Genomic DNA, 17,845 nt, shown 5'->3' with positions numbered 1-17,845 from the left:
ATTAGTTGTGTGACCCTAGGCAAGTCACCTGAGTTTTGCTTGAGTTTCCTCATCTGCAAAATGAGCTGGCGAAGGAAATGGCAAACCACTCCAGTACTTTTGCCAAGAAAACCCCAAACAGGGTCATGGAAGGTCAAATATGACTGAATAATGATGTCTGCCTTTCCTGTAGGGTATCTGCCACTTCAGCTTAGTTTGCCAAAGCTCCCAGCATTACTATGATAATCCTGAGTTTGCATTTCCACTGCCCTAACTCAAAGCCCCTCTGCCAGGATTCACCTTAGCTGAGTCCTAGGGGAAAATGTGTCCCCTCTGTATAATGTGTTCCATAGCCCCACATCTTTCTCCTGCTTGTTTCTGACAGACTTTAGCACCTATATTGTGGTGCTCTGCAAACACCAACTTAATGGAAAAAACCCCCAATACCCATATGGCACCTCATAGGCTCACACAACCTTTAATTACTTAAGGTCAATGAGGACTAAGGTAATTATGCTGCGGAAAAGAAGTTTATTAACCAATAAATAAAGATTTTTGATTGTATCACAGAAGACAGAGAAATAGCAAAAGACAGAAAATATGAGGCTGGATGTACCCTGAAAGTAAACATATATATAAATGTGGCCTGGGATGAAAGTATCTCATATTAAGGGAGAGAGTATTCCAGACTTTATAGCACAAGTCAAGTGTGTTTACTCATGCAGGCTGATGGGAAGGCTGAAGTCTTAGAGGTTCCTTAAGTCAGAAGGAATAAAGTGGTTCCTTTAGTGGTCCATAGGAAAAGACCTCAGGAGATGAAGATTTTTCCATAGAGCAATATGTTAGGCTGGTCAGACTTCTAGCACCGAGGTGACGAGCAGGGACCACAGATAGGTCGTGGGGCACTGGGAAGGCAAGGCTTACAGGGTGTGCAGGCAGCAGGAGGTGGACAAGGGATGCAGGATACGGGGTTAGCACATGGGTTGCAGGGAAGCCTGTAGGGAAGAAAGACATTTTAGACAGTTGTAAAACAAACAAAAAGCTAAAACATTTAGAAATCCTATAACATAAAGATTGGAAGAGACCTTAGAGATCAACTAATCCATCCCCTTCATTTTACAGAGCAGGAAACTGAGACAGAGGGGAAGGGAAGTGACTTGACCAAGATCTTATAGATAAGTAGTGGCAGAGTCAAGCCTAGAACCCATGTATCCTGACTCCCAACTGGTATTTGAGTAGGAAAATAAAATGGGAAAAGAGACAGAGACAGAGAATGACAGAGACAGAGACAGAGAGACAGAGACAGAGACAGAAAGAGGGACAGACAGAGAGACAGAGACTTAGTGGCAGAGCCAAGCCTAAAATCCAAGTATCCTGACTCCCAGTCTAGCATCTGAATAGGAAAATAAAATGTGAAGAGAGACTAGGAAGGAAGGAAGGAAGGAAGGAAGGAAGGGAGGGAGGGAGGGAGGGAGGAAAAAAAGGAAAGAGGAAAGGGGAGAAGGTTGGGAGGGAGGGAGGAAGAAAGAGAGAAAGAATGTAAGAAAAAGAGAGTCTCAAACTAATGGGAAGAGAATGGGTATGGGCCATTAACTATATCATCCATTGTCTTTCTCTCAGTTTCCTTGCCTGTGAGATGGACATAACACCTGCTCTATCTCTCAGGGTTACTAGAAGCGTAAAATGAAACAAGACATAAAAAATTTTTGAAAAGAGTTTCTTTAAAGCAATACGGAAATATTTGGCACAGTTATTGCTATTTATCATTGTTGTTGTTGCAATCCAGTATAAATTTTATTAAAAGCCAAATAATGCTGGCCAGCTCTAATTCACAGTATTTCAACTCGCCAGTGATAATCATGATTCCTTGTCCAGTCAGTAACAGGAAAAGAAAGCTTTATATCCGACACTGTGGTTAAAAGTGGTGACATAGAAAAAATACTGGATTTGGAGTTAGATGGCCTGCGTTCAAATCCCAACTCTGCAACCTATTGTGTGTGACCTTGGGCAAGTCACATAAGGTCTGTAGGCCTGGGTTTCCTCACTTCCTCATTTTTAAACTATGCAGGTAGACAAATGATCTCAATGATCCCTTCCAGAAGACAGTATTCTTACTGTAAGACCAGCCCCACAGTTGTCTACCCAACTACCACATAAGCAAACATCCCCTCATTTGTGAATGTTGCTTTGAGATAGGCCACTCTCTACATGATAAAATACTTACTTGCAGTCTTCACTCTCCAGCAGATTTCGGTAGGTGGAGATCTCACATTCTAGCCGGGCTTTGGCGTCCAGGAGCACCTGGTACTCATGGTTCTGCCTCTCCAGGTCAGCCCGGATCTCAGCCAGCTGCTCCTCCACGTTGCCAATCAGATACTGCATCTGGGCCAGCTCCGTGCTGTAGCGAGCCTCAGATTCACACAAGGAGTTTTCCAAACACTCTTTCTGAAATGAGAAGGAACAATGAGACACTGGCATTTTCATGCACCACTTCCTACACATTATCGCCTTTAATCCCATGAGATATGTACTAGAGGCATGATTCCCCCCATTTCTTGGATGAAGAAAGCTCAGATCAGTTAAGTGACTTAACATACAGGGAGTTAATGTAAAAGGTAGGATTTGAACTCCATTCTTCCTGATTCCAAGTCCAGGACTCGATCTACTGTACCAGACACTACATTTCCAATTTTAAAAAAGCCGCCTCTGATTCAACCAAAATCTCAGGCACTGTCTCAGACACAGAGGGAGAAGGAAGTCATTAGGCGAAGAAGCCATCTACTCCCACACTCTGTTTCTGTGATAATCCCCACCTAATCCAAAAATTTTAGCAAACTTGCAGGGGATTAAGAAGCAACCTTGTAGAGTGGGAAAGAACAATGCATTTGGAATCAGAAGACCTAGGTTCAAGTTTTACCTCTACAACTCAACTATCTGGTTGACCCTGGGCAAGTTACTCAACCTCTGGTCCTCAGTTTCCTCATCTGCAAAAGGAGGAAGTAGTTTGAGATGGCCCCCACAGTCTGGTCTAGATCTAAGTCTTTTGAAGCGAACCCTGAAGCAATCTGATTTCCGATTCTCTCAGGCTTGTTAGGAAGATCAAATGACCTAATGGAGGCAAAGTGCTTTGTAGACTTTGAGGAGCTCTATAAATGTCTGCTCTATAATTCAGCTGGAAGAACCCTGAGTCTGAACTTGCCTTTCATCATAGTCTTAAGATAATGCTTCATAGCACTCTGTCAATAAATGTTACTTCAAAGCATTCATTAGAAGCAGCACGGTATAATGAGTGCATAAAATGCTGGACTTGGACTAAGTTTACCTTCTGGCCTCTGACATTTACTTGCTCAATCTCAGTTTCATCTTCTGTAAAATGGGTGTTATAACACCTGTTGCACATGGAGATGAAATGGAATGGAACAAGTATTAATTAAGCACCTACTATGTGCCGGGAATTGTGCTACACAACAACCCTGGGAGGTAGATGCTATTGGGATCCCCATTTTACAGTTGAGGAAACTAAGGCAGACAGGTTAAGTGGGGGTGTCCAGGGTCACACAGCTAAGAAGTGATGGGATTTGAACTCAAAACTTCCTGACTCCGTGCCCAGCACTCTCTCTTCTGCCTCCAACTAGCTGCCGATCAAATGAGCTAATGTATGCAAAGTACTTTGCAAGCCTTAATCTGCTCTAAATATGTTGATTATTCCAGAGGAATGTAGTTCCTTGAAGGCAGACACTTTCCTTCCTTTCTGCTTTCTCTGGCCCTAGCACAGTACCCTTCCCTGGCAGGTGCTTAGTAAATAGCTCGTTTGTACATACTCTTTTGATTGTTGTCCTCCTCCATTAGATCAAAAGTCCTTTGAGGGCAGGCACTGTCTTTTTCTAGCCCCTGGGCTTAGCACAGTGCCTGGTACATGACTGATTGAGTGAACTGGACGTTCTACAGTTGCTTGTTTGTTTTTTTGACAACACTGTTCTAAAGGAGATAGAGGTGAGGTTTGAGATGATTACCTGTTTTTAAATTAGGGAATTATTCAGTGCAAGACTGCTGGTAGGGAAAATGTACTGAATTTAGCCCATATAGGAGTTAGCGGCGAATAAACCCACCAGTTTGTGCTGAGCTTGCCGCTCAACCTCCAGAGCATCCACTGAGCGTTTCAGCTCCAAGATCTCGGATTGGCAACACTGTAGCTCCTCCGAACAGGACTTCTCCTGCAGACTGATGCCCTCACTCTGAAATACAGCACAGGCACAAGGACAGAATCAGTTACAAGTACCCTCAGGAAGCCAGCAGCCACCCCTCAACATTGAGCCCTGCTGTCCTCACCTGAGCCAAGAACCACTGTTCCACATCATTCCGGTTGGTCTCCACCATGGCCTCATATTGGCACCTCATCTCACCCAGCACCCGGTTGAGGTCCACAGGTGGGGCTGTGTCCAGCTCAATGCGTAACTTGTCTCCCAGCTGGCATTGCAAGTTGTGGACTTCCTGTTGAGGCAGAAGAGCAGAATGTGCAGTGTAAGAAAGGTCATTCCCTTTGTAGCAGCCTCCCTTGCCTCCAGAAGGAAAATCTCTCCCCCAGACTACAGAAACAGTTTCTCTTTCAATGCTATGATTTAGTTAGGAACTACTTGGGTGACCCCACCATGCCATGCTCGGCACAGCAACTTCCAATCTCAGGCATAAACCAGGCAACATCATTAACTAGATCTGGTGAAGCTTGGCACTAAATGGAAGAGCCTCTTTACTGTTCATGGGAACAATGTTAACATACAAGGAGTAAGTAGACAAAGACAAGGAAGCAGCAGTCAGGTAGAAAACAGCAAAGTAAGGCCACCTGGGCTGAAGCATCAGCTCAGCTCCTCAATGACCATCCATTTTGCCTCAAGTGATCAGTCACACCAGCTTGGTTTTGTAATATTACAGAAGGGCTTGGGATTATTAGTTATTATTGATGTCACTAAAAGACAGCGTTGATGGGGATACAAACAGTGCCCTTAGGGTTAAGATTAAGGGTTTCCCAGGCCCCCTGAGGTGATTTGAGACTCATTCTATAGCCCATCCTGTAATTTGAGGTCTTATAACTTAAGAGTGTCTTAATGCCCTTTTCCCTTTATCTTGAAATACCATAAAACTTCCCCCCTTTCCTGGACCATAGAACTCCTTGTCTTCCCCATTCTGGGTCATAAAATTTCCCATCTTCCTTATCTTGTGTCTCCTATTCTGCCATTCATCTTCCTCATCCTGTCCCTAATCTTCAACCCCCATAAAACCTCTAAAACTAATTCACCATTCTGATACCTCTATATAAGCATAACTCCCCCAAATATCAGGGTCTCATTTAGCTTTCTTGCTAAGAAGACCCGTGATGCTTTTTCATATAAAAAGCTCCCATTGGCTAAAAGAGAAGGTCTAAGTGAATTCCTTCACATCTGAACCTGCTCTCCCAACTCCGACCTCAACAGCATGACATAGACGAGAGACGGTAGGCCTTGGTATAAATCAGGAGGACCTGGGTTCAGGTGCTGCCATTAACTCAGACTGGCTGGTGTGACCACAGCCAAATTCCTTAACTTCTCTATTCCCTGGGCAACTAACTCTCTCTGACTATTAAGTTACAGAGGAGTTGCTGATGTGCAGGCTGGAAAGAATGTAAACACTGGAAGTTCTCTACATGGGAGGATTCACAAGCCCAGCTGAAAAATGATGTCGTCGCCAGACAGTATATATCCAAGCAGTGTATGTCCCAGTATATGCTCTGAGGCATGGTCTCCCACCTCCTCAGACCCTTCTTGTCAATGATAATGGCTAATAGCAATAATAGCTAAGATTTATATAGCACTTACAATGTGCCAAGGTACTGTGTAAGTGTTTCACAATTATTATTTGATCCGGATAGATTATAGAGTGCAATTTAAAGAAGCAAATCCCTCCCAGGGCATAGACCTCATTTGTAAAGTGCTCTGCAAACCTTATAGCACTATAGCCTTAAGGCACTATATAAGGCACTTAGGATTTATATGCTAGCAATTATTGTTCGGCCTTCAGAGATTTCTTCTAGAAAAGAAGAAAGCCTTGATTTTTCCACCCAAATGGAATGGATAGCTTCAAATAGCCTCAGCTATGTTTGATGTGTACCCCTACCTGCTCATGGTTCTTCTTGAAGCTCAGCAATTCTTCCTTTAGGGACTCGAGCTGGGCCTCCAAGTCACATTTAGCCAGAGTGAGGTCATCCAGGTTCCTGCGCAGGCTTCCGATATCAGCCTCAACCAGCTGACGGAGAGACCGCTCAGTCTCATACCTTTCAACATGGTGGAAAAGAGGAGTTCAGAGTACGTATATTCAGAGAATGGCAGAAATGGCCCTGGAGAGTCAGCATTTTTGTCTTAGCTTCACTGGTTTTACCTCATTTTAGGCTTTAATTTTGGCTTTACTTATTCCATAGGTTTGTCACCAGCACATCCTACAGGGTACAGGAGCTCCCCAGGTGGCTGGCCCCCAACACTCCTCAGTACTCACATGGATCAAGACAGCCCCATCTCTGATGAGAGATGATGTGGTTTAGAGCAGGGGTCCTTAATCCGGGATCCACAGACTCTCCAAGAGCTCCATGGATAGATTTCAGGTGGTCTATCAACTTGCATAGGGAAAAGATCGTACCTTTTCACTAACCTCTAACTGAAATTTAGCATTTCCTTCCATTATAAATGTAGACAACAAAGTAGAGTAGCATTGGGCTTCACTAGATCTGGCAAAGAGGTCCATGACTCAAAAAAAGGCCAAGAATCCCTGCTTTAAAGGGGAAAGCAACAATCATATTTGCAATGAATTGGACTTTATTCCCAGCTCTGCTCCTCACTGTCTGCATGACCTAAAACAAGTCAATTAACTCTGAGTCTTGGTTCCCTCCTCATTGGGACTGCATGATTCATAAGGTCCCTTCCCATCCTAGATCCCATGATTTCTTTTGGGAATCAGAACCCAACTTCATAAATCATAAGGGTCATGGATTTAGAGCTAGAAGAAAATTTAGAGGTCCCCAAGATCAACTTGGGCAGCTAGGTGGCGCAGTAGAGAGAGCACTGGGCTTGGAATCAGGAAAACTCCTCTTCATGAGTTCAAACCAGCCTTAGACATGTACTAGCTGTGTGACCCTGAGCAAGTCACTTAACCCTGGTTGCATCAGTTTCCTCATCTGTAAAATGAGCTGGAGAAGGAAATGGCAAACCGCTCCAGTATCTCTGCCAAGAAAACCCTGAATGGGACCATGGAGAGTTAAACATGATTGAAACAACTGAATAACAACAACAAAAGATTAACTCCCTCTTTTTACATATGAAGAAACTGAGTCCCAGAGAGGTTAAATAATTTTTCCAAGGTCAAATAAAAAGTAAGTGACAAAGTCAGGATTTGAATCCAGGTCCTCTGGTTCCAAATCCAACACTCTGTTACATCATATTGAAAATAAAATTACTTTATCTCCAGGAAAGAGAGATTTACCTGTAATATACAAAAGGATCATAACTAATCCCAAGTCAGGAAATGAGAGAATATCAGAACTGGAAAGGAGATCAAAGACTCTCTGGTCCATCCCTCTCATTTTGTAGAAGGGGATATTGAGGCACTGAGACAAAGGAACTTGCTAAGGAAATTTAGAATTTAGGTATATCTAGACTTATTATCTAGACTTTATTTAGACTTGCTGTAAGATGGTAGCTCAGCCACGACTAGATTTGGGGTCCTGACTCCGGCATTCTGTCCACTCCTGTCATTGTCCCTCCATGTGGCCTTTGCAGGTTATTCAAACTGCCTGTACTTAACTTGCCACATTTGAAAGGTAGGAAAGGTAATTTCTATCACCTTGGTTGTTATTAATGTGACTTGAGAAGTTTTTGGCCAACTCAGGGGAGGCACCCTGGGTATAGAAGGAGGAACTAAGAGGTGAGAGACCAGAGCCCTTCTTGCTATCTAGATGTATGTCGTTAAAGAGTCTCTGGGTCTCCTCCACTGTATGATGAGGAGGGGCAGTGAACCATCTCTAAGATTCCTCCAGCTCTGACGGCCTCTGACCACTTCCCAGTTCTTAGAATTGGCATGTTATTTTGTCTCTGGCAGTAGACATTGGATTAAGGCTTGAACTAACTACATTCCCAGCCAGTGGGGCCAGAGCAGAACAATGAAGTTTTCCGCCTCCCTCCTCTCCCTTTTCCAGCCCATCTCACTTGGTTCTGAAGTCATCGGTGGCCAGCTTAGCATTGTCAACCTGCACCACCAGCCTGTTGTTCTCGGACTTGGTACACAGGATCTGGAGAAGGAGAGGTGACATAATTGGTTTTGTACTGTCCAGACCTTCTGAAGCCTTAGCTATGAAGTATTCGTGTTTTCATAAAATTCACGTGCAGCTCCATAGCATAATCTCTCCCATAGGCTATTCAATGCAGTTGCACAAACACTGAATTGAACTCAAAAGTTAACTTGCCTCATTTTTCCTGGCACCTTTGCCTGGCACATAGTAAGTACTCAATCAATGTTTGTTGATTGACCAACTCCCTCATTAGAATGCAGATAGGAATTTCTACCTTCTTTGTGTTTGTATGGCTGCTGTCTAGCACAACGTCTGGCATGTAAGAGGCAATTAATAAATGTTTTTTGATCAGCTGATTGAATTCCAAACCTCAAATGACCTCCCCTCTTCAAAAACCTTCCATGGCTCCCCATTGCCTTCCAATAAAGTTCAGTTAACCAATATATATTTTTCAAGAACTATCTATTCCCCAAGCACTAGGCTACAAAATAAGGCTACGAGGATAAAAATGAACAGTCCCTGCCCTCAATAAGCTTATATTTTGTCAAGCAAGACCACATGCCTTAGCCTGGCACTCCTGGCCCTAGCTGGGTGATGCAATGCCAAACTTGGAGTGCCAGGCTACGAATCAGGAAAAACTGAGTTCAAATCCAACCCCAGACTTTTACTAGATGTGTGACCCTGTGAAAATCATGTATTATATTTATTCATTTGACAGTATTTGCCATTGAAACTTCTAACCTCACCTTCTACCCCCAGCAATAAGCACATAGTAGGCACTAAATATTTGTCAAATTACATTGCAATCCTTTAAGGATATCTTCCTTTATATCATGTATTAGGGGCTGAGCCATATGCACTATGGAGCTTCTGAGAAAAGGAACATTGAAGGACAGATGAAGTAGGCCTCTAAGATAAAACAGAAACTTCTCAACTTGGATTTTTCAAATGTTCACAGTTTGGCTGTAAGCGACCTTTCTGGGCTTGCTGCATATTGTTTCCCTGCATATAATCTGCATTAAAGCTGAAAATCTACTTCTGTTTCCCAAGCTTGGTACTCCATCTCCCACCTCCATGTCTTTGCATAAACTATCCCACCCACCTAAAGTGCCCACTTTACCACCCACTCTACCTCTTAGAGTCCCCAGTTTCCCTCAGCACCGGTCATATTCCATGTATCATCAAAAGCCTTTCCTAATCTCAGCGACTGGCAATTAAAGGAGAATTCAAGAACATCTGAGTTCAAATCCTGCTTCAAATACTTAACTAGCTGTGTGAACCTAGGCAAATCACTTAACCTCCCAACCTCACATTCCTCATCTGTATAATCAGAGGGTTAGACTAAAACAGCTAAGGAAACTTTCAACTCTGAATCTCTGATCCTTTGCTCCTTCTCCCTCCTCAATTTAAATTGGGTATGTAAGTCTGTTTATAATTTGTTTGCCTTTAGTAAAATGTAAATTCCTTGTTTTTTCAGGCTTTGTATCAATGGAGTCCAACACAATGCCTTACACATAGTAGGCATTTAATAACTATGTTAGATTTGGTTGGGTTGAAAGAAAAAATAGGGACAATAAATAGTCTGTTCCTTTTGCATCACAAAAACACTAATGTTGCTGTTTTCCCCCCCAAGGAATAATAGTAATGGATATAATACATTACAACCACTATTGCAACTAGTGCAACAGACTGTGATGAAATATAATGTTTTCTTAGGAGATAGGTTGCACTCCTGAACTAAAAAAGCTTTTTCATTCTTATTCACTAAGTTCACCCAGAATTTGCTCTTGGCCTCTCCGGTTTGGGGGGAATGACCATTTGGAAGATATTTGTTTCGTCTATCCCAAGGTTAAGCAAAATGGCATTGTGAAAGTCGGCTAATAGCACATGAACCCTGTGAAGAGGCCCTACATCAATGGAGATGAATTAACTTAATCAATGTGTCCTCTAAAAGTCCCAGGATCTCAGGGTGGAAAAGATTTCAAAGACCATCTTGTCCAAACTGCACCCAAGCAGAAAGCCCCTCAACAAAATACCCAGTAAGTGGTTGTTCAGTTTTTAATTGAAGACCTCTAGTGACAGGGAACCCACTGCCTCTTAAAGCATTCTATTCCACTTTTTAAAGTCTGTCCTTCAGTCTAGCTGACATTCACTTGTCTGCAATTTCTAGGTGTCTAGCTTCAATTTCATGAGTCAAAACTTATATTCCTTCCAAGATATAAACAAAATTTTCAAGAAAACTGCAAAATTTATGATTTATTTGTATCTTACTTAAAAGTGTGGAGAGCCCTGAATCTAGAATAACAAATGGGCTCTTTCCATTTTATGTGACAAAATCTCCTTCCACAAATGAATGTGTGATTTCACCATATTTTCTTTCACACTACAACCTGAAAACCAAAAGCACACCCCCAAATATTACCTTCTGCTGGAGCTCCTCTATACTCCTGAAGTAGGACTGGTAATCTGGGCACACATAGGAAGGATGGCACTTGCTCCACTCTCGAATCTTGGTCTCCAGTTCTGCATTCTCCTGCTCCAGCTGACGCACCTTCTCCATGTAGTTGGCCAAACGGTCATTCAGGAACTGCATGGTCTCCTTCTCATGGCTATTCAAGAAGCCTTCACCATAATACCCACAGTTCCCAATGTTGGCAGGAATGTCAAGGGCCCCAGGTAAGGGGCAGGCTGACCGGCAGCTGCTTGGCAGACAGAGGCTGGGTCGGCCTAGAGAAGTTGTTCCAACGCGGACTCGATTATTGTGGGCCATAGTTGCAGAAAAGCACATGGAGGCAGCTTGAGGTTCCAAAAGCCTCCCACTCCTGATGGAGCCTGTTCTATAGAAGTTGGCAGTCATGGCAGCAGAACAGAGGTGTTGGGTTGTCTCTAGGTTGTACTCAAAACTGAACTGTTCCTTTTCCCCCAAACCTATATACGTATATATATACCCCTGGCAAATGGGTGTTGGTTCAAGAAACTGTCATTCCACTCAGTATTTATGTTATTATATGATCTCCTGATTAGTCAGTGATTTGGTTTTCTACAAAGAGTTAATTAGATCATAAAAGAGATTTTGTTTAACACAAAACTCCTTACTACCACACGGCTTAAAATACATGCAAAAACCTCATTCTTCAAAGACTTATAAACTCAACATCCCAAATTCCGTGGCTTTGAATTACTCTTTAACCTCCCATTCAAGTGTGTAAAATGATAAAGAGTCATGCCATTCACTTATAGGTACCAGAGGGCTACATAATCTCTACTTCATATCCTTTTCTTGCCCCAGGGAATTCATTTGAATAAGTACTTTGATCCCTGAAAAGTCTGAAAAATTAGAAGAGTCTAAAACACATAGCAATGAGAGTGTTGTCCAGGCAATTGGAGTTGGAAGGAAGAATCATAACTATCCTCTTCCTCATCAAATGGCCTTGTGTGTAAGGTCACATAGAGGTCATTCAAAGATAGTTTCCCAGACTCAGAAAACTGACCTTCTGAGCAACCTTGGACAATATTGGAATCATAGGATTTAAAACTGAATGGGACCTAAACTTCTTTCACAGAGAAGGAAACTGAGTCCTGGAGAAATGAAGGGACTTGCCCAGGGCCACATGGTTAGTGAATGAAAGAACCAAGACTAGAGCTCTAGGCTCTGAAATAACCCTAGAGGAGCTGAACAGGTCCATTGATAAGTACAAGAGGGAGCAATCAGCTAGAATTATGAGGAAAAAAACTAAATTTCAATTAACATTTGGCAAGTCAACTTTGAAAATGATTATCAAAAAGAAAATGGACATTGGGGTGAGGATGAGGCAGGCAGAGGGGAATAAACAAATGTATTTTAAAATACAGTACCAAATTCCCAGGGAAATGTGTTCTCACCTACTAGAACTTTGTGAGCTGGCTAAGGTCAACAGTGATTAATATTTTATGATGTCTATTCTCAAAGCTTCTCATGTCTTCTTCTCTCAGTATCTCTACTTATTACCTATATCCCCACCTGCCCCTCTTTCAGGACTGTGTCCTCCCTCAACTTGTTTAGTGAAGACACAAACTCTTGGACTTTGATCTCCCTTCTCTTGAAAGACTCTTACACCTTTGAAAAAATACATCTTCTTTGATAGTCCATTAATAAAGAGACTCCTGCACAAAATTTGAATTTCCTTAATCTTCAGACTACTCAGAGCATCCTAAAGCTTTATTGCTTTACTCTGACCCATAACAAACATATGCCTGTTTCTCCACAAACCCCAAAAAAGGATAATTAACTGCCTAGCTTCTTTGCTATGCTAAATAAGATGCATCTTTGACCCCATTCCCAGGATGAGTACATTGAGCCTTGGCTTCAGTGCAGTGAAACAGCCTCCAAAGTGCAATGTTCCTGATGATGAAGCAGGATTCAGAGGAGATGAACAGGTAACCTGAGGTGTCTCTTTTCTAGAGGTCTCTACACACCTCCCTCTTCCTTCCCCCACCAACTTTGGGCCATCTCCTGGGTTGTAACAGTAAGGCAAATCCAAATTGCTACTACATGGGTTCAGTACAATTCAACAAGTCTTTTTTATAAACCATGATGTATAAGCCCTCAGTACTGATCCAGATAACCTGGGTTGGCCCCAGTCATTCATTGGTTTCAGGAACTCCCAGAGAGCAGAACTAGAGTTGATGTATGAAAGTCAAAAAGAAGTAAATTCGGTCTTACTATCAAGATCATTCTACTTTTGGAAAGATTCCTAAGAAGAATGAGCTGCTTCAAGAGGTGCTAGGTTAAAATAAATTTTTAAGAGGTTATAGGTTCCTTCTTGTTGGAGCTCTTCAAGCAATAGCTGGATGACCATTTGTCAAGGAATTTACAGTGGAGATTTCTTTTGCATATGGGTAGGACTACATGGCTACAGTCTCTTCTACTCTTAATTATGTAATCCTGTGGGGAGGAAAACAGTAGAGAACTGCTAAGCCCCTGATCTAATTTGGTTGCTATGGGAATTGAAAGAAAGGGCCATAAGGGACAGACAAATACAAAGGAAATATCGATGGGACTCAGTGACTTATCGGAAGGTAGGGATTAAGAAGTCAAAGATATTCTGAAGTTACACCTGAGTGACTGGTAAAATATTAGTTCTATTAAGGATGGTACAAACAGACTATAGAATATTCCCAGTGATACTTTACATGTAAAAAGTGGCTTAAGTGACATCATAAAGAAAATCTATGATTGGAAAAGATACTGAGCATATCATGAAGCAAGAACAAGGATTCACAAGCAGACAGTCTGAGCATAGGACCAAAATGTAAAAAGACTGAGAAGAAGCCTCTGGTATGTTGGGCAGATTTTCTGTGGAGGCTCTAGGGGAGGACATCAACAAGAAATACTTAAAATGAGAAAGCATGGGTGGATTGAAATCTGTACCAATATCACTAAACCACTCCCTGCTCAGGAATGTTCACAGACTCCCTATTTTCTCTCTGAGAGCTCAATAATTTTTAAGAGTATAAAGTGAACCTGAAACCAGAAAATTTGAGAACCACCCATGTAATCAATAGAGAGCCAGCCTTAGAATCAGCCGCATTAGGATTCAAACCCCACTTCTGACACCAACTGGCTGTGTGACCTTGAGCAAGTTCCCCTTACCTTTTAGTGTCCTGGGCACCTATTTAAAATTCTAAAGTATAGAAGAGGTATCAATCTGCATCAACGGAAGAACTTTCTACACTGGGCACTGATAACGTCAGTGGTACAATACAAAACATTATTGTTCCAAGTTTGGTGCTATTGGAGAACTATACCATGCTGCTTCTGCAAATAAGAGATTTTTTGCTCATTTCTGCCATTAAAACTACTTTCCAAGTAGCACGTGGTTAACTCTAGTTGCTAACTTTTATAAGCCATTCTTTACCTCCTGCCAAAGAAGTAAAATGGCTTATGACTAGTACAGCTTAGAATAGATTTAGGTTCATTCAGAATAATAAGGGATGATTCTACTTCGGACCAAAGTGAGTCCATTAATACCAGCTCCTGTACTTCTCAGTAGGAACAAATTTGGCACAATGTGTGGTCAATGAGGCATAGAGTGACCCCCAACATATAAATACAAAATCAGCCTTAGTTTTTCTGGCCCAATTATGATCACCTACCATAAACAAGAAGGCTATTTTCAGGGTGGGGGAGGGAGGGGAGGTCCTTCCAGCTCTAAATCCTATGATTTTCTATCATTTTTTTCCTTGCCACTAAAGCCATTAACATCTTTGAATGGTTCAATATCAGGAACCAATATGATTTTCGGAATGGAAATTGCAATAAAGAAGGTGCATTCCCATCGGTTCTGACATCACTCTCTAAAGACTATGGAGCCTTTCTATTTGATTTGTAGCTGAAACCTCCGATGTTTTCTCTCCTTAATAGAATGTGAGTTCCTTGCTTTTCCATTTGTATTCCTAAAGCTTAGCATAGTGCTTTGCATGAAATGAGACCTTAATAAATACTTTTGCTTTCCTTAAGATAGCATATAGCAATAAGCATAAAAAGCGATTGCACATGTATAATCTAGGTAAATTCTTTGCCATCCCAGGGAAGGGGGAGAGAAGGAAAAGAGGGAAAGAATCTAGAACTCAATTTTTTAAAATAAATGTTAAAAAATTGTTTTTACATGTAATTGGAGAAAATAAAATATTATTCCCAAGATAAGCATAAAAAAGCTACCCCAAAATGCCTAGCTAAAAACAAGCAATGCTCAGCTAACAGAAATCAAGCAAATAGAATTATTACACAGCAAAATAGGAATAAGTGTATGTGGAAATAAAGATAAATAGAAAAAATAAATGTACAGCAGGTGTCTATAACAACAATACATTTAAAACACTAGCACGTTAAAGAAATAAAGATGAACGGCAACATTTTAAAATAGAAAACAAAATACATAATAATACTTTATGTATGCATTAACAATGCGATTCCTTCCAAAACATGCATTATGTACATCAGCATTAGCATTCAGGTTTATAAACAGTCTTTGGAACCAGTGACTTTGTGTGCTACTCAATGTCAAGGAGCCCATTTAGGTAGTTTTTGAGATCTTTATTAAGCCCTTGGGCAGCTAGGTGGTACAATGGATAGAGTTCCAGGCCTAGAGTCATGAAGACTCATCTTCATGAGTTCAAATCTGACCTCAGAAACTTACTAGCTTTGTGACCCTGGGCCAATCATTTAACCTAGTTTGCCTCAGTTCTATATTTATAAAATGAGCTGGAGAACTACAAGGTCTGTATCCCAAAGACATTTCTTTTAAAAAGGGAAAAGGATCTATTTGTACAAGGGTATTTATAGCAGCTCTTTTGTCGTGGCAAAGAATTGGAAATTGAGGGGATGCCCATCAGTTGGGGAATGGCTGAACAAGTTGTGGTATATGATTGTAATGGAATACCATTGTGGTATAAGAAATGGTGGGTAGGATGATTTCAGAAAAATCCTGGGAAGGAAAGGAAACACCAGGAAAGACCTGAAAAATATGAACTGATGCAGAGTGAACTGAGCAGAACCAGGAGATCGTTGTACACAGTAACAATATTGCATGATGAACAACTGTGAATGACTTAGCTCTTCTCCACAATACAATGATCCAAGACAAACCCAAAGGCCTCATGATAAAAAATGCTTTCTGCCTACAGAGAAAGAAGTGATGGCATCTGAATGCAAACTGAAGTGTACTATTTTTCACTTTCTTTCTTCCTTCTTTCCTTTTGGTTCAAGTTTTCTTCCACAAAATGATTAATATGGAAATGTGTTTTATATGATTGCATATGTATAACCATCTCAGGGAGAGGGAAGGGAAGGGAGGGAGGGAGGGAAGTAGAGAATATGGAACTCAAAATATTGCTAAAAATTGTTTTTACATGTAACTGAGGGAAACATAAAATATTTTTTTTTAATGAGCCGGAGAAGGAAATGGCAAATCTCTCCAGTATCTCTACCAAGAAAACCCCAAATGGGGTGATGAAGAGTTGGACACAACTTAAAACAGTAACAACAGTTAAGCCCTTTACCCATGTGGTCTAATTTCTAGACAACTGTAAGAGCAATTTGAGGCACCAGAAATCCTGTCATGCTTCTGCTGTCCTTTGCTTAGTGGCACTTTTGTCCTCAGAGAGAAGGGTCCACAACAACCTAACCAACAGGAACTTGATGGAGAATGAGTGTCCAAAAGGAACCGTTCCTTTCTTAGTATCAACATTTCATCAAAACTGCATTCCTGAGCTGAGATGGCAGCATCCCAGTAACACAGAAGTCTATGATCCAGAGCAGCCTGTTCCCTCCCTCTGGCAACTGGCCTCCTTGGGTGCAGGTCAGACCCCTGCTGAAAAGACAAGCAGGGATCTGCCAGCCCCACGATAACATCTGCAGCTCTTAATGCACCAGCACTTCTAGGTCAGTGCCAGAGATGCAAACACAGGAGTCACTGGAAATGATCCTCTTTAGACAAAGGAATCAGACTGAGAGGGAAATGGGCCAAGCCCTTGGGGAGTCTCTCCCGCTCTGTGATTCAGGCCTCCTGCTTCCAGGAGAGTTGATTTCATCTTCAAGTCTCCGTGAAAGGTTCAGCCTTCCAGAAAGAGAGTTAACTCAGAAGGTAAATCCAGGAAAGCAGCTCTCAACAAGATCTTGTCTTTGCTTAGGCTACATGACCCTATTTTGCTGTTAGATAAAATGTCGCAGCCCGTGCCAGAAAACCCTGTGTAGGCATGTGAAAGAATTCAGTCTTCCTGACACTGTTGTTTCTCTCCCTGGAGTCTCCAAGCACTGGCAAGGGAGAAGAAGCTTGGGGGATCCTTACAAGAAGAGAAGAAACATGGTGAAGCAACTAGCATGGAAGACCTGGGTTGAAATTCTGCCTCTGAAACTTATTAATCAGGTGGCTATGGACAAATTTCACAAGTGAAACAGGTATCGTGATACCTCTAATAGCCTCCTACATAAAGACAGGGTGCACAAAGTGCTCTGAACATCTTAAAGAACATCTATTATTGCTTTATATTAATCAAGTAGAAAATACCAGGCTTTGTCAGGGAAGAGCTCCCTTTAAAAAAACATGCAGATACTGATTTCTCCACCTGCATGATTATTGCATTTTCTCCATCTGTTATTATTTCCATATTCCATAGTTCAGCAGGAGTGCCTGCTGGTAGTATATGAAATATGGAAAAATAATTTATTTGGAGTTGAATATATAATTTCTAACACATAGTAAATCCCTCCAGCATGGAAACTCTTTCCTCGATTATAGGCGGGCAACCTATCTCTAATTTATTATTTAGAAAGTTATCTGGGACTCTAGGAGAGTAAGTGATTCGCCCAGGTTCACACAGCCAGTATCTATGTGTCAGAGGCAGCATTTGAACCCAGGCCTTCCTGATTCCACATATGCCAAGCTATATCACTATTACTCTATGGTAACTACTCTATCATAGTATTTATACTATTATAATAATTACTCTATAGTAACATAATAACCTATGTTTTCGCAGAGCTTTTACAAACACTGAGAATTTTGCATCTAGGGGCGT

General features: G+C 41.6%; 1 protein-coding gene across 1 annotated transcript; it reads right to left on the bottom strand.

Annotated features, from left to right (window-relative positions):
- Positions 1-838: 838 nt before the first annotated feature.
- LOC118846516 (keratin, type I cuticular Ha8-like) lies at positions 839-11,144 on the bottom strand. The gene is made up of 7 exons (XM_036755137.1): positions 10,710-11,144; positions 8,205-8,287; positions 6,127-6,283; positions 4,309-4,470; positions 4,089-4,214; positions 2,204-2,424; positions 839-974 (listed from the first exon to the last, which is right to left on the bottom strand). Exons 1-7 carry the CDS (start codon positions 11,142-11,144, stop codon positions 839-841), a joined length of 1,320 nt encoding a protein of 439 aa, XP_036611032.1.
- Positions 11,145-17,845: the final 6,701 nt, after the last annotated feature.

The sequence above is a fragment of the Trichosurus vulpecula genome, chromosome 4 (genome assembly GCF_011100635.1).
Source record: "Trichosurus vulpecula isolate mTriVul1 chromosome 4, mTriVul1.pri, whole genome shotgun sequence".
In the NCBI taxonomy this organism is placed as follows: Eukaryota; Metazoa; Chordata; class Mammalia; order Diprotodontia; family Phalangeridae; genus Trichosurus; species Trichosurus vulpecula.
The sequence above is the reverse complement of the archived record's forward strand: the minus strand, read 5'-3'. Positions and strand labels throughout refer to the sequence as shown.

Bases quoted from the DNA above. Each gene is read 5' to 3' on its own strand.
- LOC118846516 (XM_036755137.1), bottom strand. From the start codon at position 11,144: ATGACTGCCAACTTCTATAGAACAGGCTCCATCAGGAGTGGGAGGCTT. The intron at 6,284-8,204 runs GTGAGATGGGCT...CCATGTTGAAAG, and splicing joins ACCGATGACTTCAGAACCAA to GTATGAGACTGAGCGGTCTC. The intron at 2,425-4,088 runs GTGGGTTTATTC...TTCTCATTTCAG, and splicing joins GGCAAGCTCAGCACAAACTG to AAAGAGTGTTTGGAAAACTC.